The sequence below is a fragment of the Crocodylus siamensis genome, chromosome 2 (assembly GCF_052110815.1).
Source record: "Crocodylus siamensis isolate JL-2025a chromosome 2, ASM5211081v1, whole genome shotgun sequence".
Lineage (NCBI taxonomy): Eukaryota > Metazoa > Chordata > Crocodylia > Crocodylidae > Crocodylus > Crocodylus siamensis.
In genome coordinates, this window is record NC_143396.1 from 100,126,247 (window position 1) to 100,145,570 (window position 19,324).

At 44.0% G+C, this 19,324-nt stretch overlaps 1 protein-coding gene across 3 annotated transcripts in view; it reads left to right on the plus strand.

The window, feature by feature from the left end:
* CLGN (calmegin) overlaps window positions 1-19,324 on the plus strand; it is a 66,713-nt gene that overhangs the window by 23,151 nt on the left and 24,238 nt on the right. For all 3 annotated transcript variants that reach the window (XM_090036495.1, XM_090036496.1, XM_090036494.1), the window contains exons 6-10: window positions 1,215-1,296; window positions 9,108-9,300; window positions 15,581-15,770; window positions 16,191-16,304; window positions 17,368-17,524. In XM_090036495.1, coding sequence (XP_089892621.1) covers window positions 1,215-1,296; window positions 9,108-9,300; window positions 15,581-15,770; window positions 16,191-16,304; window positions 17,368-17,524 — 736 coding nt within the window. The remainder of the gene's footprint in view (window positions 1-1,214; window positions 1,297-9,107; window positions 9,301-15,580; window positions 15,771-16,190; window positions 16,305-17,367; window positions 17,525-19,324) is intronic.

Below are 19,324 nucleotides of genomic sequence, written 5' to 3' on the forward strand. Positions count from 1 at the left end.
TTTTTTTCTAACACTGACGTATCTTTAAAAATAACTTAATATTTTTGTTCCAAGATTCAAGAGCCTTCAAGAGACATTTGGATGTCTATCTTGCTGGGATCCTATGACCCCTGCTGACTTCCTGCCCTTTGGGCAGGGGGCTGGACTCGATGATCTCTCAAGGTCCCTTCCAGCCCTAATGTCTATGAAATCTGTGAAATTTGACTTCCATTGCACCATTGTTTGCCTTAACTGTAGAAAAATGTGAAATATATGATGGAGTTAAATATACAAGTAAGACATTTAAAAGTAATACTTTTAGTTTTTAACATCTTTGGAACCAAATAAAGTTGTTATATTTTTTATTCTGTTTGTTAAGATTGAGGAGAATAGGTTTTCAGTAACGGAAAAATATTTAAGAATCCATAAATCTTATATAAAACTGTTGAAAATAGCAGGCTTTTGAGATAATTTCAGGTAGCTATAAATAGAAAATGGAGGTTTAGAATTTTTAACAGAGTTGATTGATTTGTAGGATATTTCTGCATGATGTAATGTAGTGCCACATAGAGACCCAAGGTAGGTCCGGTCCCAACAGTACAGCTGTGTTTGTGCTGTACTCTGGGATTCTTAGCAAGGTAAACTGGCATCAGCAGAGCACTGTACTAACATAGTTACAGTGCTTCCAGATTCCTGTAGGTCAGTGGTTTTCAACCTTTTTTCATTTGTGGAATCCTTTGGAAACTTCAGAGGGAGGTATGGGTCCCTTTGAATGGTAAATGTGGGTATTCACATGCTTCTGATCATAGTCATCTTTTGTGGATCATTTACATAGTCTGTAGAACCCCAGGGGTCCATGAACCACAGGTTGAAAACCACTGCTGTAGGTAGTTTAGAAGCAGCTAAGGGAAATGGCTGCTGTAGCTAAATGTAGACAGTGTTACAGATTAAGCACGAAGATGACAAACTTCTGCAGAGCAAATGTTATTCTCAGACTTTTTTATTAGATATTACTAGTACAATGATGTTTTAAATTCATTTCAAATGTTAATTGCCTTCTGTTGCAATTATATTAAAATGTTTTAGCCAATTCTACAAAAGTATTTGGGGGTACTAATGAATATAAGAATACTAATGATAATACATGGTCTTAAGAATGGATTGATTTTAAAATTGCAAATCAGGAGTGAATTTTAAGATCTCAACAGTATGCCTACTTATTCTCTTCAATTCAGATATGAAGTGAATTTTCAAGAAGGCATAGATTGTGGTGGCGCATACATTAAACTTCTGTCCAGCAGTGATGACTTGGATCTGGTATGATGTTTCACATTACATTGTATTGTTCTTCATTTTGGAGATATGTGATCATTGTGTTTTACAGAGTACCATTAATGGCATGATGCTCAGAAATTAATTAAATATATAGAAAGATTGACTCTCACAATTCCTCTGTTTTTCTAATGTGAGCTGAGCTTGTCTAAAATTCCATATATATATATATATAATATAACATCTCCAGAATTGGGTGGCTTCCTAAATCAAATGCAGTGCTATCAACAGATTTTACCAGAGGCAGTTTCACTTATAATTTTTTTAACTGTTAATCTATAATAAAAAGTGAAAGAACAATAGAAGTCCATTGCACACAGTAAGACACCTAATTAAGCCCTTCATTTTGTGTTAGAACTGGAAATAGCTAGGATTAAGTTTCAGTAAAAGATAATTAATGATCTTGTATGATGTCCTGCAGTAACATGGACCATACAGCATCAATCATTAATTTCTTCTGCATCAAAACCTTAACTTACGATTCTACAATATATACTTTAAAAAAGAAAGAGTCTTGAGTTTGAGTGTAACAGGAAGGTCTGTCCCCTTAACCAGCCAGCTCTCCTAAGGACCTGCAGCTGTGGGGCATTTTGGTAATAAGGGAGTTTCCCACTGGGAGCTTAAAAAACACAGGAGAGAACAGAAAGAGGCGGTCTGTGAGGGATACGGCTTAGAAGGAGATTTTGGTTTGAAATGCTGTTGACTCTGTTGCAGCCCAGTCCAGTAAACTAAATGATAAATCATGGACCTTTTGGCTTTTGACTAATATTATGCCCTTCTGCAAGTGGGTAAGCATTATCCTAAGTTAATTTTCTATGTGAGGTGCCATTTAGTTCACAAAAGTTTTATGCAGGGGTGCCTTGTATCTAGAAAGGTAAAGAACCACTGATTTAGTTGGTGTGAATTGCCTGTATGTGGACTTCCATGGTTGATTCAAGATGAGTTAGTGTAGATTAGTGGTAACATTGCTGAGCAGATTTGGGATGACCAGATTTGGGTTAGGGTCTGTGTGAAGAGGGCTGCCCTCATGGAGCTGTTACCTTGACTCTGCAATGCCGTGGCACTCAAATGGAGGAAACAGTTCCAGTCAGAAGTATGTTGCCACTGTTAACTGGCTATCCCAGGTGACTGGCTAACCCAAACTTATGGTTCAGTAACTAATCAGTAGGGTCTTAAGAATTCACTTGTCATTACTGTGGTGATGGAGGTTTGTGAGGTGGTTTACTTGGAGCTGGTAGATATAGTTGTTTTACCTGGGGGAAAAATGGTTTTAACAGAATATTCACCTATGGGGATCATATGGCATGGGGCTGTTCTTATCTGGTACAATGAGTTCTTAACTGTTAGCTGCTGAGATGGTATTACTTGTGGAAAATGTTGGTCAAACCCATAAAGGCAAGTTCATGAACATCAGTGTGGGATGTGTTACCAAAGTGCCTGAAGCCAGAATAGAACTGATACTTAACTTTTTGGACAAGAAAAGAACCATTTTCCCCTTCATGCTTATCACCAGGAATAGCTGTACTTACCGCTGTGAGGGAATCTAGTTACTGCCCTGGCTCATAAAGTGATACCTTCACCTGAAAGCTACTGGCAGAAGGTATAATTACTAGGGCCCTACTGAATTAATGGTGGAAGTGGGCTGCTCAGAGGCTCCTTGAATCTTGTATGTTCCCCTGTGCGCCACCCTCTGCCGCTCACTTCTAAGTGTCAGGGACATGAAAACTATGGTTTTAAATATGGCACCATTTTTGCCTTGCAGCCGGTCAGCAGCAAGCAGCAGGGCTACCAGGGCCTCTTAGCCAGTCAGCAATGTGGTGAGGAATGGGGGAGGGTTCATGGGGAACCTGTAAGATCAAAGGAACTGTCACATAGCCCACTTCTGCAGTGTATTTGCTAACACCCCAATAATTACACACTGAGCCATTGTAGGATGATGGTAGTGTATGCTGATTGAAGATGGGATGGCACTATATAGAAATCTTTTTGGATGCCAGGTTGCCAAGTATTAGTATATTGGGATGTGTAAATCCCTGCACATATTTTGCAAGAAGGATGATGAGCATTTTGTGCGCACAAGTGATTTTTTTTAAGCCCAGTATAGGCAAGCAGGGGGTGAACTGGTCATTATTGAGGCTGTGTGCAGGTTTCTTGGAAGATGAGAGATGCTTTGTTTGCTCAGATCCTTGCAATGTATAGTGATATGCAGAGGTCCAGCTTTTCCATTCTCCATGGAAAAACCTGGCTTTTATCATTTTAAAGGAGAAAATCCACATTTTTTTTTCTTTAAAGGAGAAAAAAGCCCATGGGAAACAGCAGGTTTCCCCTTGCAGGTTGGCAGAGTTCCAGCTTGCGAGGGGCTTGGGGGAGTGGGAGGAGGATGATCGGGCAGGGGGGTGCCATGTGTATGTGCATGTGCACACATGCACATGGCAGCCAGGCAGCATGAGAGCAGCTGCAGGTAAATTGGGGGGGAGAGGGGGGGGCAGGATTGAGGCTTCCATAGGGAGGGAGGGAGCTGGAGCTGGGGGTGCTGCTTAGCCAAGGTGGTGCAACGGGCCTTGGGCTTGGGGTCTGCAGCCAGGTCAGGAATGTGTAGCCTTAGGGCCCCAGCGGGAGGCGAGAGGGAGCTGCAGGCAGCTCATCTGGGTGGGAGGTAGGGGATCTGGTTCTCTGCACCAATAGAGATTTTTGGGGCTGATACCAAAAGCTGATATATAAGGAGGTATATCAGCCAATACCAATCCAATTTCTGATACAGCTGCCTCTAGCTAGTAAGTCCAGTATGATGGAAGGGGTAGGGGGAGGGAACGGGTGTGAGGAGGCAGATCAACACCACCCCCCCCGTGGTGAGGGAGGGGGCAGGCTGGGTGGAGGGTGGCCAGAGCTGCAGCTCGTGGGCGGAGGGGAGGCGATTCCCACCGCTGCTTGCACCCCAGGAAGGCACAGGGGGGAGGTTGGGCACATATGCCCCCCGGATCTATACAGGACAGGACGGGCTGCAGCCAGGGCTCTTCTCAGCAGGGGCTGGGCTCAGAATGAGTGGTGAAAGGATGCTGCATCTACCCTAAATGTCACTGCTTCTCCACTCCCAACACTGCTGCTGCTGCCACCAGTCACTCGGCATAGCCCTGGCTAAACTCACCACCTCCACCCATGTGCCAGGAAGAGCCAGGGCTGGCAGTGGCAGCACTGGGAGCGCAGCAGCGGTGAAATTTGAGGTGGATGCAGCATCCTCCCAGTGCCACCGGTGCCTGCTCCAAGGCCAGTATCTGTCAAGAAGAACCCTGCACAACTCTGAGCCCAGCGTCTGTCGAGAAGAACCCCGCACAACCCTGGCTGCAGCCCACCCAGTGCAGATCCAGGGGGCATGCGCTTCTCCCCCGCCCCCCCCCCCTCCCCCAGTGCCCTTCTAGGGTGCAAGCAGCAGCAGGAGCTGCCTTCCTCCCCACGAGCCGTGGCTTCTCCTGCCATGCCTGGGCAGCGCCTGCCTCTGTCCTGGCCCTTCCACCACACCAGACTTACCAGCTCTCCATGATGCCAGCTCTGCTCCATGATGCCGGCCTGCAGCACAGACATTTATGGGCCAAATTATTGGCCCCATCGGGCTGATATCTGAAACAGACAGTTTTCTTTATATCAGTACCGATCCACTATTAGACCGATGTATTGGTGCACCTCTACTCTCTGCCACTGTGCGCACTCCTGGGTGGTGGTTTGGAGGGCATGTGCTCCCCAGATGTGTGCCGGGCGAGGGCAGATGCAGGCTGCCCTCTGTAGGCTTGGTGCTCCCCACCTTACTGCCCTCTCCCAGGGGCCTCTGCAGCCCATGTGTGTGGGGAGGCTTGGTGCTGCTGCCAGGAGCCCTGCACCACCATGATGACACTCCCCCTGCCTGCCCAGCAGCAGTGTATGTGGTGATATGGAGCTGTGCCCGCCACTGCTGCTGGGTGGTACTGAGTCTCCCCACCCCACTCTGTCCTGCCATGCCAAGTCCTGCTTGCTGGGCTGTGGAGGCCCCAGGGAAGAGGCTGCAGGGCAGGAAGACCTGAGCCCGCAGCTGCCAGCCCACATTTGGGTCCCCCCCATGGGCTCCACTCCAGCCATGCTACCCATGGGCAAGTAGGAGCTGGGTTCTGCTCTGGCTGCAGTAACCACCGCTTCCCATGGGGGGCAGCGGGCTGTGGAGCCAGGGCCTGGCAGCTGAGGGCCCCCTCCAGCAGGGCTGAGGGGTGCAGGGGACTGTGGGTGGGGCGTGAGGGACAGTGGCATGGGCGGGACAATGGCATATCAGGGCTGCTCAGCACCATAAAGCTGGGGGTGCGGGGGCAGCCGCAGCCACAGCTGGACCCATTTCCTGGAGAGTGAAGGGGGCAGGGGAAGCTCTGATTTTTTCCGTGATAAAAAACCCAAAATCAAACCCCAAAATGTACAGGTATTTAGAATTTATTTTATTGTAGTGATTGAGACACTGGTAGGCTTCCAAATTGCTTTAAAATTGTAAATATATCAATAAAACATTGTGTTCAATGGATACCTATGTATGTAGTGGCATTGTGTTGTAATAGTGGAAAAACATGGATTTGGAAGGTTTTAATTGGAGAATTAGTGGTTCCCGCCCCTTTTAAATCAGGGAATTTGCTATTTTTAAACCGAGAAAACCAGGATCCTGGTGATATGCATAAAGAAGTATGGTATTGCATACTGGTATATCATATACGTATCCATTTATTTTCTATTGTTTTCTGTAATTGTAAAAATGTACTTTATAAAAAGCTTTGTACAATGTATTGGTAAGTACTTGAGAAAGGAGAAGCAGCCAGGAAATTGTGTGCAATTAAACCAATTTATTTTAAAAAGTACTAAAATAATATGCATTTGAAACTAGTACAGGTATCACAGCTGCCTGACTCCTCCTGCCATCTGCCTGGAAGTGCTCTTGTTCATGTGCTGGATTGCCCAGTATATTGTTGTTTTCACTGGTGTTACAAGGCAACCAGAGCTCTTTAGTGATCATCTCGCCAGCTGGCAGCATACTGGGATAAATTTTTCCATGCTTTTAAGCTAGGCTGAAGAAATGAAGCAGGTTACATTAAATGAAAGGTTAAATACTAACCAAATGTGTGTACATTTCATAATTAGGCATTCAGTACTCTCTATCCTGTTTCTCAGCCTTAGTCTTTCTAGGTGTTTGCAGAGCCTTTTGCTAGTGACCAATATTCAAGACCAGGCAATGAAGAATTAAGGACTCTAGATCACTACCCATCCTCAATGTGTTTGGAAATATGTCCAACATCATCATCTTTTCTTGCTATCCTCCTGTAACATATCTTTTATATGGAAAGAGAAGGCAAAAATCCCTCTTTTCTCCACTGTTCTCTCTGTTCCCTTTTGCAGAATAGAAAGCTGTGTCCCCTCCTAAAAATGTGAAATAAGATTTTTTTGCCAACTGACGTGATAGGGACAGAATTGCTACAGTCAAGGCTGGATTGAATGTTTTTTACATTAATAAAAACATGAATTGATCACGGCTTGAAAGTCAGTGAGGCGGTATAGACAGAAAGAAAAAGTTAAGATGTTTTGAAGGAACTTGTTAGATTAAAAACAAATCTCCATCAAGTATGAATAGTACGGATGAGTTAGGGGTTCCTTTGCAGCTCAACGGTTTTACATGCGCTCTGACATGTTCTGATTAGACTGCGTCAGGGCAGACTTGATTAATCGAGTGTGCTGGAGCATTCTATTTGGAACACTCCAGCATGCTGCAGTGTAGTGTCCTCATGTTTCAAAATGGCAGTGGGGGTAATTAGAGGGCTCCCTAGAGCCACTCTAATTAAAACACCTCCCACCCCTGGACCATGTGTATAGATGCCCAGTGCTTCAGTGCTTTCTTGTCACAATGATATAGGGCGTCCAGTTTTTCACTGGGGCCTAAGCTCTATAAAGCTTCATTCTGCTTGCAGGGAAGCCCCCTTCCCCTCCTGCCCCTCCTCCCCCTTTTTTTTACCCTCTAGCCTAGGAGTGGGCAAAATGCAACCCGGGGGCCAGAAGTGTCTTGCCAAGCCATTCTATCCGGCTCACGGGGCCCCTAAAAAATGTAGAAAATTAATATTAATCTGTCCTGAGCTGCTTGTCATGTGGCTGTTGATGGTTTGTTGAAACTCAGTAAGCAGCCCTCTGCCCAAAATAATTGCCTGCCCCTGCTGTAGTGAAAAGCGACACACTTTCTGAGGGTTAAAATTAGAAAATGTCATTGCATAGTCAGAATATCTTTTCTATGCAAATATATAGCTGAATCTAAACTCTAAAAATTGTTTACCCTGACCTCAGAATTGCTGATGTGTGTCTGTCTAATTAAAAAAGTTTCTTTCTTATAGATATCAGACTACCAGACTTAGATTTCAGAAGGAATATTCCAGAAATTAAGTAACTAAAAAAGGATCTTAAAAATCTAAGCTACCTTAAAGCAAGGGCAGGCAATTATTTTGGGCTGCAAGCGGCTGCAGTGTGGGGCTTGTAACCTGCCCCCACTACCAGCCTGGGCCCCATACCAGCTCCAGGCTCACCCTTTGGGGCTGCTCTGTGGCAGAAGCAGCTGCGTTCCCCTGTTGCTGCGCTGGGCAGTGCTTGCCACCACCGCCTCTGGACTGCCCAGCGCGCAAGCTCCGGGCGGGCAGCAGCAGCAAACACTGTCCGGCATGGCGGGGCGGGGGGCCGCAGCTGCTCCTGCTGCAAAGGAGCCCCGATGGGCGAACCCAGAGCTGGTGCAGGGCCCAGGCTGGCAGCAGGGCGGGTTACAAGCTGGTGTTGAGCACAGGAAAAGCGGCCCCTCCCCTGCCCCATGCTGCAGCTGCTCACAGCCCATGTGGGGCTGCCTGTGCCTGCTCAGGACAGCCCCAGGTGGGCTTCGAGCGACTGCATTAGGGAATGCCAGCCATGGGGCAGCGGAGGAGCTGCTTTTCCCTGTGCTCCTTCCCGCACCAGTGCAGCCACATGGTCCTAGGCCAGAAGCCCCTGCTAGGGCTTCCAGCTGTGTGGACTTGTGGGAGCCCACCAGGCTTTCCCTGGGTCCTACTGCCCCTAGTTCCTGTCATTTTTGACAGGATCCAAAGACAGATAAATATTAATTTTCTAAATTTTTCAGGGGCCCTGCAGGCCAGATAGAATGGCCTCACAGGCTGTATTTTGCCCACCCCTTCCTTAAACTCTTACTACCTGTTCCAAATAGAAAAATCTTGTAAATAGGCAAGATATCAAAAGAAGTTGTAACACAATACAATCTGGGACAGGGGGGAATAATAAATGCTTCTTGTAGTTTTCGTTTTGGGACCAATGGTTTTAGGACCAATGTCTACCTCTAAGCAACATGATTTGAAGCAGTAAATGTGGAATGGAAAGACAATGATTAAGAAAAGTATTAAATGAATGCAGGGTAATATGTGTTTTACTTTATTGCGGCTTAAAATGTTGTGAGGAGCAATTTAAGCTATTTCTTTTTTTTTTTCTTTTTACAGTACATGATACTACTGGAAATGTATAGCTGCTAGTTTATATTGGTTTGTGACAAGCATTCTTTTTAATAGTTTTCTAAAAAAATTACTTTTCTACCCCTATGGGGTACCCCTAAGGTCTAATCCTGTTTTGTATACTTTATGCTTAATTATGCTGAATGGTGGAATTGACATCATATAAAGTGAAGCATCTCTGTAGGATATGTAAGCATGCAGAATGCTGTTAGCACCATGGAAGGCATACACAAGATGATTTCATGCATACTCGGATTTCTTGCTTTACAGGAATTTTTTTTTGACAAAACGCCATATACAATTATGTTTGGACCAGATAAATGTGGAGAAGATTACAAACTGCATTTTATCTTCAGACACAAGAATCCTAAAACTGGAGACTATGAGGAGAAGCATGCCAAACGTCCTGATGTAGATTTAAAAAAATTCTATTCGGACAAAAAGACACATCTTTATACTCTTGGTAACCTTTAATTTTATTCTTAAAACATCAGTTAAAAGTAAAGGTTAGAAACCAGGCTCGCCATTCACTGAAGCCTTGCAGATAAGTCTGTATTCGGTCTTTACTGTTTTGTTCAGTTATGTGGAAGTTTGTGTCTGTTGTGACCCTAAATAAGTGACTTTTAAATTAGCAGCAGTGGCTGCTGCTTAAGATTTAGTTAAGAAAAAAGATGGCCATGTCTAGCTCCAAGCAACACGATCAGGTACACTGCCAGTATGACACTGTCTTCTCCTATAAATAATTTAAAATAATTTCTTAATGGATTTTTCAAACAGTTAAGGGGCTCCTATCCAACAGTCTAGGTACCCATCATAAATTTAAAAAATATATAGAGATCACTTGCAGAATGCTGTCTCCCCTCTTTTCCTATACATCTGAGTTCTCCCCAGAGTCTGCTTCAGCAGCTCTGCATAATTGGTTGTCCTAAAGGTGATTTGATTTGGGCTTTATCAAACTGACATGGGGAAGCCTATTCAAGACTGGAAAAATGCACTATTGCTAGCACTTTCCCTTTTAAATCATGGGGACACAAGCTCTCATGCCTCTGATAATACCTGCAGTAATGTGGCATGAGAAAAGGTGTTGTATTTCACAGGTAGCAATTTTTCAAGCCATTTGAGCTTTATGATCAAAAGCAGGATGTTTAATTCAACTTGGAATCAAATAGCTGATGCAGCTAATTGGAGTATCAGTGACACGTATTGTCTCCCAAAAGTATCATGTACTAGATGTACAGCTACAGTTTGCACCAGTTTGCTTCTGGATTGACCTAAAGAAGGGGTTGTCAACCGGGATAAGCATACCTCTAGGGGTACTCGGAAAAGTCCTAGGAGGTATGTGGGGGCAGGTGGGGATGGAGCACCGCCATACATCACAATGTGCCACTGCCTCCCAGGAGCAGGGTGGGGAGGGCAGCGGTGCCCCTCTGTGGCTTGCAGAGGCATATTCCAGCTGGTTGGATGGGGGTGGAGGGAGAGCTCACATGCAGTGACCACCGCTGCCGTCCACCACTCCACGCCACCTTCCCGTGGCTGGTCACACGTACAACTCCGTGGGCTATTGACAGGTGGCACATGATTGGCTGGGTGCAAGGCCCATCAGCAGCCCAGCAGGGAGGCAAAAATGATGCTCAGTTGAAAAACCCCACTTTCCCATTTGTTTCTGTGCAGCTGAGAACAGGGCCACTCCTCAATGGGTCTGATGGGGGCAGGGCTGGAGCCAGCCAGCCAGGTGTGCTACGCAGTGCCAGTCCTGGGAGAGAAGGGCTATAGTCCCTCAAAATCACCTTAGCCTCCCATAGCCACCCCTCCCACCACCACCACCCACCCACTTCCAGCCTGGCCCTGTGCATGTGCGTGGCCACACAGACGCAGCTGGGCAGCAGTGTCTGCAGGTCAGTGTACTGGGCCAGGCAAGAGTGAGATGAAGCCAGGGCCGGCTCACGGGGGCTGCCTCATAGTGATTGAGAGTTGAGGGGGAAGGTCCTGTGGGTGGAAAGTGTGGCTGGGTGTATGTATGTGTGTTCATCTCCGTGCATCAATGTGCGCGCGTGCAAGGGTGTGCCTGCGTGCGCCTCTGCGTGCATGGGTGTGCCTATGTGCACATACTTGAGTGCACGTGTGTGTCTGTGTGGCCATCTCTACATATGTCTGTGTTCATGGCAGGGAGAGTGTGTTTTTGGTTGAAAAATCCTGACTTAAATTGTAGCTACAGAGTGAATGTATTGCAGCTATCCCTTCTTAGTAGCCAAAATTAATTTGGAAAACAGCCAAAATGAATATTAGGAAAGTAACATGGTTTGCCTCTTTTAATGCTGTTTTTACAAAACAGTTCTCAGGACAGGCCCATAATTTGAAAAATTTCTTCTATGAGATGCCAGTTCTTGTTTATCAGTATATGGAGGTCAAATATTCTATTACATATGTGTATACATAGAGAGAAAACCAAACAATGGGATTTCACTGATTCAGATTGCTGTGCGTTGTGCTAACTTTCAAAATTTATTTTTTATTCTGTTTGTATGACATTTCCTGTCCACCAATAAGCAGTAGACTACATCGGACAGATCATTTCCCTTTTGTGTTTCATTTGCGTTAAGCAGTAGCGAAAATCTGAGAAAAAAGTTGACAAGGTTAATTTGTGAAATCATTTAGGTGTTTTTAACAGATTTGTATTCTTTGGTGCATTTAGATAAATATAAATGACTCGTTTTCTTGCCCAGCTATGGAAAAATTATCTTGCTTGCTTGTGTTCAGACAATAGGTATAGACAGAACAATTTAAAAACAAAACAAAACTTCTTCCTCAAGGACTGGAGTAGTTAGTTAAAAGCTCATGATTGCCCTATCAATTCTAAAATATTTATTTATTTTTAGATGTATTTGCATTAGAGAATAATAGAGATTTTTGACAAGATAAATATTGTGTGAGGTTGAGCTTTGTGAGTGAACCAGCCTAGCCCTTGTACTATGATTCTAATGCAGGGGTGGACAAAATATGACCTACAGGCTGGATCTGGCCTACCAACTAATTGGATCCAGTCCACAGGCTGGCACCCACCAATTAATTGAATCTGGTCTATGGCTGCCCCCCCCAGCACTCGGCATGTGACTGATCCCCATCTGCTCCCACCTGAGGTAGCCTGCACTGTGCTTCCAACCTGCCTTGGTCCCAGCCAGTGCACAGAGCTTCATGGCGAGGCTGCTCCCAGTTCAGCTGCAGCCACTCAGGTGTTGCTTGGTTCTTGCCCTTCCCCGCCCTCTCCAGCAGCTCATGCTCTTCTTCCTTCTGCTCCTGCTGTTCCGCTCCAGGGAGCAGGTAGTGCAGAGAAGCCTTAGGGACAGGTGCTAGACACCACACACCCAGGCAGGCAGTGAGGAAGCTGCAGCTGGGAGGCTCTTGCCCTAGCATTTCTGGCTCCAGCTCTAGCTCCTGGCTACCTTCCACCCACTCTGCCTGCTCTGCGATGAGCAGCCACCTGCAGGTGGACGAGTTGGTGGAAGGCAGCCAGGAGCAGTAGCTAGAGCCCCGCACATGGAGGCAGGAGCCACCCTGCTGCAGGTTCCCCTGCACCTGGCTGGGTGTGTAGTGTCCAGTGTATATTGCCACAACCGCCACTACTTCCAAGGGCTACCTGCTGTCCAGAGTGGTGGAGGAGGAGCTGCTGGAGGGGGAGGGGGAGGAGCGAGCAATACCCTGGTGGCTGCAGCTGCATTGGGAGCAGCCCTGCCAGGAAGCTGTGCACTCTGGCCTGGGCTGGGGCCAGGGCCAGGGCAGGCAGATGTGCAATGCGGGCTGCCCTGGGTGGGCGCAGGTAGAAATTGACTCTGTGGAGTGCCATGGGCGCAGCTGTGGGGCGGACCATACCTGCACTGAATGGGCGAGCTGTGCTTCATGCACCCCCTGTGTCTCCCCCCACCCCTAGCTGGCTCCCAGAACTTAACGTGCAGGCAGGCCCCCCACACACCCGTGCCTACCCCCCACTCCCCCACCCCAGACGCCCATCACTCCACACACCGCTCCCTTCACATCTCTCCCACTACACATAATATGCAAGAGTAAGACTTTACTTTGAGCTGTTACGCAATCGCCTCTATATACACTACTCAGAATCAGGACAGAAATTATTTTAAAGAATAAAATTAAGATATGTTATAATAGGTGTTTGATTCTTAATATGTGATTTGTTTCTTATCTATAATTTGTTAAAACCATAGCTTCTAGAGGACTTTACGTGTGTGACCCTTGACAGCTCACCAAAACTCGTTGAGTGGCCCTCTAGCCAAAATAATTGCCCATCCCTGTTCTAATGTTATACATGTGACTGACAACACAGCTAAAATAATATATTTTTTTTAGTAAACAACAGCTGGCAATGCAGGAGCAAGTTTATTTTTTGACTTTCAGAATTGTTTATTAAATCTAGCTTTGCAGCTAGTAAAAACTGCATTTGACAGATGTCTAAATTTAATTCATTTATACTATATAGTAGGTTTGAGTATTTGACTGGTCAAAAGTACTTGGTCAACTGACCAGCCAAAAATGGTCAAATATTGTCAAATAATGGTCAGGTATTTTAAGCATTAATTTATTAGAATAGTAAAGAGAGAGACTTTAGCTTCAGAAGGTTAGATACTTATGCCAATTAGAAAAAAAAAGTTAGTTAAGTGTTATTGTGCCTGCTCCTAAATGGTCTGACTCCTGCAGAACCAAGGGACAGAGCCTTCACTCCTTACATTGTTAATAGAGAACAGTACGATACAGTAAAAAGCATAGGCTGCCACCCACACAAGGGCATTCTTGGTTCATGGAATATTTGTCATTTTTGACTGCAGTTAATTGACATTATTTGACCAGCCAACTGGCCATCTTGTCAAACCTAGTTACAGATTCTTCTACTCTGTTTGGCATGGGTGAGACCTTGCCTGGAGGTACTGTGTCCATTTTTGAAGGGTGGTTATAAAGAGGATAATAAACTAGTCTTTGTCTCATCAGGAAAGGACAAGGAACAGTGGTCTTGGATTGCTACAAAGGCAATTTAGGTTGGATATTAGGAATAACTGTATTACTGTGATGGTAGTTAAGCATAGGATCAGGCTGCCTAGAGAGGTTGTAGAATCTCCATCCTTAGAAGTTTTTAAGAGCAGGTTAGACAGACAGCTGGGATGGCTTAGACAGGGGATTCGCTTTTGAGCCATGGTTAGGCTCAGTGACCTCCTGAGGACCTTCCAATCTTGCTTTTCTGTGATTCTATAGAAACTGGAGATCAAAATAAGAATAATAAAAAACAGACCTGTTTTAGAATAGTATTTTGTGTCATGCTACTTGTATAGTTATGCAGTGGAATGGTTGTTTTAACATGTTTAGTGTTCGGTGTTTTATTTATGAATTTCTGACACCCAGGTTGGGCTGGTAGCATTGCCTAGTCAAGCTGCCTAATACTTCCCATTTCTTAAAACTAAGTTTTTGGCTGCTTAAGTCTGTGGGCATTATTTTTTTTATGCCTAGTGCCAGCACTGTTGTGAACTGTTTTTTGGGAAAATTTCAGTTGTATCAGAGAATGAGAGTTGGTACAAATCTTGTTTTGTGCCCCTTGTTTTTTCAAATAGTGATTGAAATTTGGTAGCAGAAGGTGGTTTTGTGGTGGTGGGTAGGGGGTGAAAAACTGCACAAACTCTTAAATGTTAGCAGCTAAATTCCCTGAATATTTAGTCTGCTTTGGGCATGTTCTACCTTGGGGTGGAACAGCATCTTCTCTCATTTTATAGTTTTAGGATTCTGAGAGATGTGCTAGATCCAGGTCCAGGCACCCAAACTAAGTATGGAGATACTCTTGTGCTCTTACTGCCCCTCTGTTGAGCCCAATCAACAGGGAGAAGGAAGTCTCAAATACAAAGGGAACAAGACATGGAACCTGAACTGCAGGGAAGGTTAAGGACTAGTTTGGGGTAAGGAATTGGATGGGAGACTGAAATTCAGAGAAGGAATTGTGAAGGAAGATTAATACTCTGGTTCTGAGAGAAGTATGTGTGTGTGGAGAACTGACTAGAAGCCAGGTGGTTGGCTCAAGTGGCAGACATATAGGCACTGAATCTAAAGTTCCTGCTTCTGCTAATGATTCCATGTGGTTGTCGGTACAATGCCACATTATGAGATTTTTAAGTTTGCTTAAAAAAAAAACAACCCTAGAGTTTACACAAAAAAGTAAATAAATGTCAGAATTAATGTGCAGCCTTAATTCAGTCACCTTATGAGTATGCACTATGATACCAATTATGATTAATACATTACATACTTTGTTTTTGCACAGGACCACTGACCTCACTGATTGTGCATGATCAAGTGGCAATTTATAGCTTTTGAACAGCTGACTCTACAGTGGAGTGTGACAAAACAGGGCATGACTATTGTGAAAGGCCAAAACAGATTAAATATTTTTGCCTAACTTGTACTTTGTTAACGATGTATCTTGAGTTCATTTTTGGGAGAAATTAAATGAAAGTTATTTGGTAGAGAAAACAAATGCATTGAATACTAAATAAATGGGGGAGAGACTAAATGTGCAGAACTGGTGATAAAAGTGTTCTTCAAGTATCTCAGGAAAGATTTCAGAATGTGTGTATTATTTGCTGTTTATGAGGTTGTGTGTGCATGCACATACCTATACCTTTTAAGCAAAAATTTTCTCAGAATGCACAATTCCTTTATTTCATTTCTGTTTAACATATTTGTTGTAATTTTAGTGCTGAAACCAGATGATACATTTGAAATGTCAATTGACCAAACAGTTGTCAGCAAAGGAAGTTTGCTTGAAGATTTGGTTCCTCCAGTAAACCCTCCACAAGAAATAGAAGATCCCAATGATAAAAAGCCTGATGACTGGGATGAGAGAGCAAAGATTCCTGACCCCAGTGCTGTCAAACCAGATGATTGGTGTGAAAATATATTCCATTTTTCTGTACAAATATAAGCTGTTTATTAATTTTTTGTGGGTTTGCAGTATTACATTATGCATTTGACAGTTATTTATGTCTAGCCAATTTCATGGTTTCTACTGTAATCATTTTCTTTAATTGGAAGATTGTGTCTTGCAGTAAGAGAAAAGAGCATAAGAAAAATTTATTCTGAAACTGCAAGTTTATAACATTGGTTTGGGGGCTGTTGTAGTATCTTGAAACTAGCTCCTTTGGATATTCTGAGATGCAGAGGGGAGCTACATACCAAACTGCAATGATTTGTGTGCCTGATTCTTCTTCAGATTGACTTCATGTTAGCTGTGTTCCTTTGAACAAAACTGTAATTTTAAGCTAGACAGTTACCTTTTCTTCTGATAATATCAGTCTGTAATTAAAGGGATGAAGATGAACCTGCCAAAATAGAAGATACTGATGCAGTCAAGCCTGAGGGATGGCTTGATGATGAGCCAGAATATATTTCAGATCCCAATGCAGAAAAACCAGAAGATTGGTAAGAACTTACTCAATCTGTGCAGATCTTTTTTTCAGAGGTATTATAGATAAAGCCTCAGACATTCTGTGGCAAATTAGGGATCAGGGAACAGAATTTAAGTCCAGTTTCTGGTGTCCTTGTGGATGCAATAAATTAAAATTCTGAGGTATGTTAAAATATTTATTAGGCCTTATTTCTTAAAATGTATGTAAATGGTAAGTGTAACTTGTGCAGTAATCCTATTATTTTGATACTAAATGTATTTTATGCTGTACTCACAGTTTATTTTCAATGTTCTGTATAAATTTGTATTCCCAGTATATAACTGCATTATAAAAATGGTCACTGGAAAGGCCAGAGACTTTGGCTGCTAGGTAAGAGAAGATATTCAGGGCTTTGAGCAACTAACTATAGGTAGCAATTCTGGACTGTAAGAAAAGCATATTAGCTACTCTTGTCTGCTAAAACAATAAGCAATTGAAATATTTAACAAAATTGACATTTGAGTTGTCATCCAACTGAAATAATGACTAGGACATTTCCCACTGGACTCTAGACTACAGCAATGCTGCAGACTTTCTACAGACACAGAATAGTTTTATACCAAATGTTTATATTTTTAAATTTTTCTTTGCAAATAACTGTAAAAGCAGCACTTTTAAAAACAAGAGCGTATCATGCAATGCTGTTCTTCGGCAAGAATTGGGCAAAATTCTGACCCTCTGGTTGGGGCCATCCCTGGTGGGGAGGGGTGGCAAATCAGGGCAACCACCCCAGGCCCCACGCTTTGAGGGGCCCCGCGGAACCAGACAGAGCAGCCATGGCAACGCTATACTGCTGCTGACTTCACATCCAGCCGCTTGGCACCACCCTCTGCTGCCGAAACTGCCACCGGCTTCCTCACATCCAGGGGTGGGGCCCCACGCAGGCTGATTTGCCCTGGGCCCCACACCCTGCTCGGATCGTCTCTGCCTCTGGTATTTCAAAACATGTAGGCTCTGATTGTGGTTTAGATACTGGACTTAAGATCAGCCTGTTAGTGGAAGCTCTATAAATGTCAGTTTATCATTTCTTTCTACAGGGATGAAGAAATGGATGGTGAATGGGAAGCCCCACAGATTCCTAATCCAAAATGCGAGACTGCACCTGGTTGTGGAGAGTGGGTGCGTCCTATGATGAATAATCCAAATTATAAAGGCAAATGGCAACCACCTATGATAGAAAATCCAAATTACCAGGTATTCTTTATCCTGCTTATTATTCAGATATGCTATCTCATTTACTTGATTAGAAGACGAGGGTTTTTTTCCCCCATTTGACTGGTGGTGGGGAGAAGTCCCTCACCTTACAATCAAGTATGAAATGGTGGAGGGGAAATTGGGTCTGGGTCAGGGCTGGGGCCACGGCTGCAGCCACAGGTACTGCCTATCCCCACCCAGCCTCTGCACCCTCTGCCACGGCTCTTGCGCAGCCTCAAGCCCCAGGTTCCCTCCAACACCACTTCTCCCCCTCTGCCACATTCCTCCTTACCTTTACTCTGCACTAGAAGGCTCCATCCTTGCTGCAGTCTGGAGCACAGAGTATATGTGCCAGTCTAGCCCTGTAGCAGCAGTGCCAACTCTGTGCCACTGCTACAGGTCTGAGTTGGAGCGATGCTCAGTGCCTTCAGGCTGCAGCAGGGAAGGAACCCGCTGGCGCAGAGCAAAAGGAAGGGGGCTGCAGGGTCAGGCAAGGGATAAAGACTTTGGGGAGGGTGAGATGGGAGGAAGCTGGTCGGGGGGGCAAAGACCTGAGTCTGTGGCAGAAAGAAGCAACATGACGGGAAGGGGGATCAGGAGCCTGAGGCTGCTATGGGGGCAGATGCAATGTCGGGTTTAGGGCAGTTTTAGCTCTTACATCATGGTCGAATATTTCATCAGCCAATTATCATTGCTTTTGTAAAACTAGTAAGGTTACCTGCATGTATGAGGATCTTTCTAAAATGTACAATACAGGCTATGATGAGGGGTCTTTGTTAGAAACATCATATTCTGGCCAACGTGATAGGCAAAGGGATGCAAATTAGCAAAAAGTATTTTTATTAAAATATCCATCTGCATCAGTTGGAAAGTAATTGAGTAGTCCTTGAGCAATGGCATCCTTATACCATTGTGCCATGTAATCATGATAGGGATACTCATGTAATCCACAAAACAGAAATTGTTTAGCTTGCTTTATATTTTGAGATACTGAAGTGTAATCATCTGAAAGCACTATGCTTGGAGAATCCAAATAATATAGTATAATATTCCTCTTTTCTATTTTTCTCAACTTCTGAATCATCTGCTATTTAAATTTATGATAGCAAGTGTATTCTGATGGATGTTCAGACTATTTAATTTTCTGAAAGGGAGATTAGCTGTAAATTATAATAGGTATTGGCATGCCTATACAATTTTAAGGAACAAAAGTAGTTTTCTATTCCAGAAAAATGCTTTTTCAGTGAGGATCCTGAATTCTTTTGATTATCCTTTCTGTAAATGAAGGACATAGGTTGGCCAGATTTTCTTCTCAGTTAAAAGACTTCTTGTTGAACAAATAGGCCCATTTCAAGGGAATATTTTTGAGATTTTAATCTATGACTTTTATCCAATTCTTTGGTTTTGGAAGAGCCATCCTAGAGATGTAACTACTTTTCTGGTGGATGAATCTTCACTGGGACAGGACAGACATAACTGTTGCACTGGGATTCAATTCTGATGGTTTAACCTGTTCTATTTAACAGTTACATGTGCTGCTGTATCTTTGTTTTGTTCATATTTAAAGTTTCAGTGTAGCTTCCACTTTTTACGTGTAGAAAACAGAGATGTAGTTATATTGGATAGAAGCATCTTAGTGGCAATTCTACCCCCAATGACCTCCATCAAGTGGTCTAGCTGGAAGCAGAACTTAGCTGAGAGTTCCAAATTACTAAAGCAGCTCATGATTTGTAAAAGTTGTATTGCAGCAGTTCCCAATCTGTGGTACATGTACCACCAGCGGTATGCAGACAACCTGTC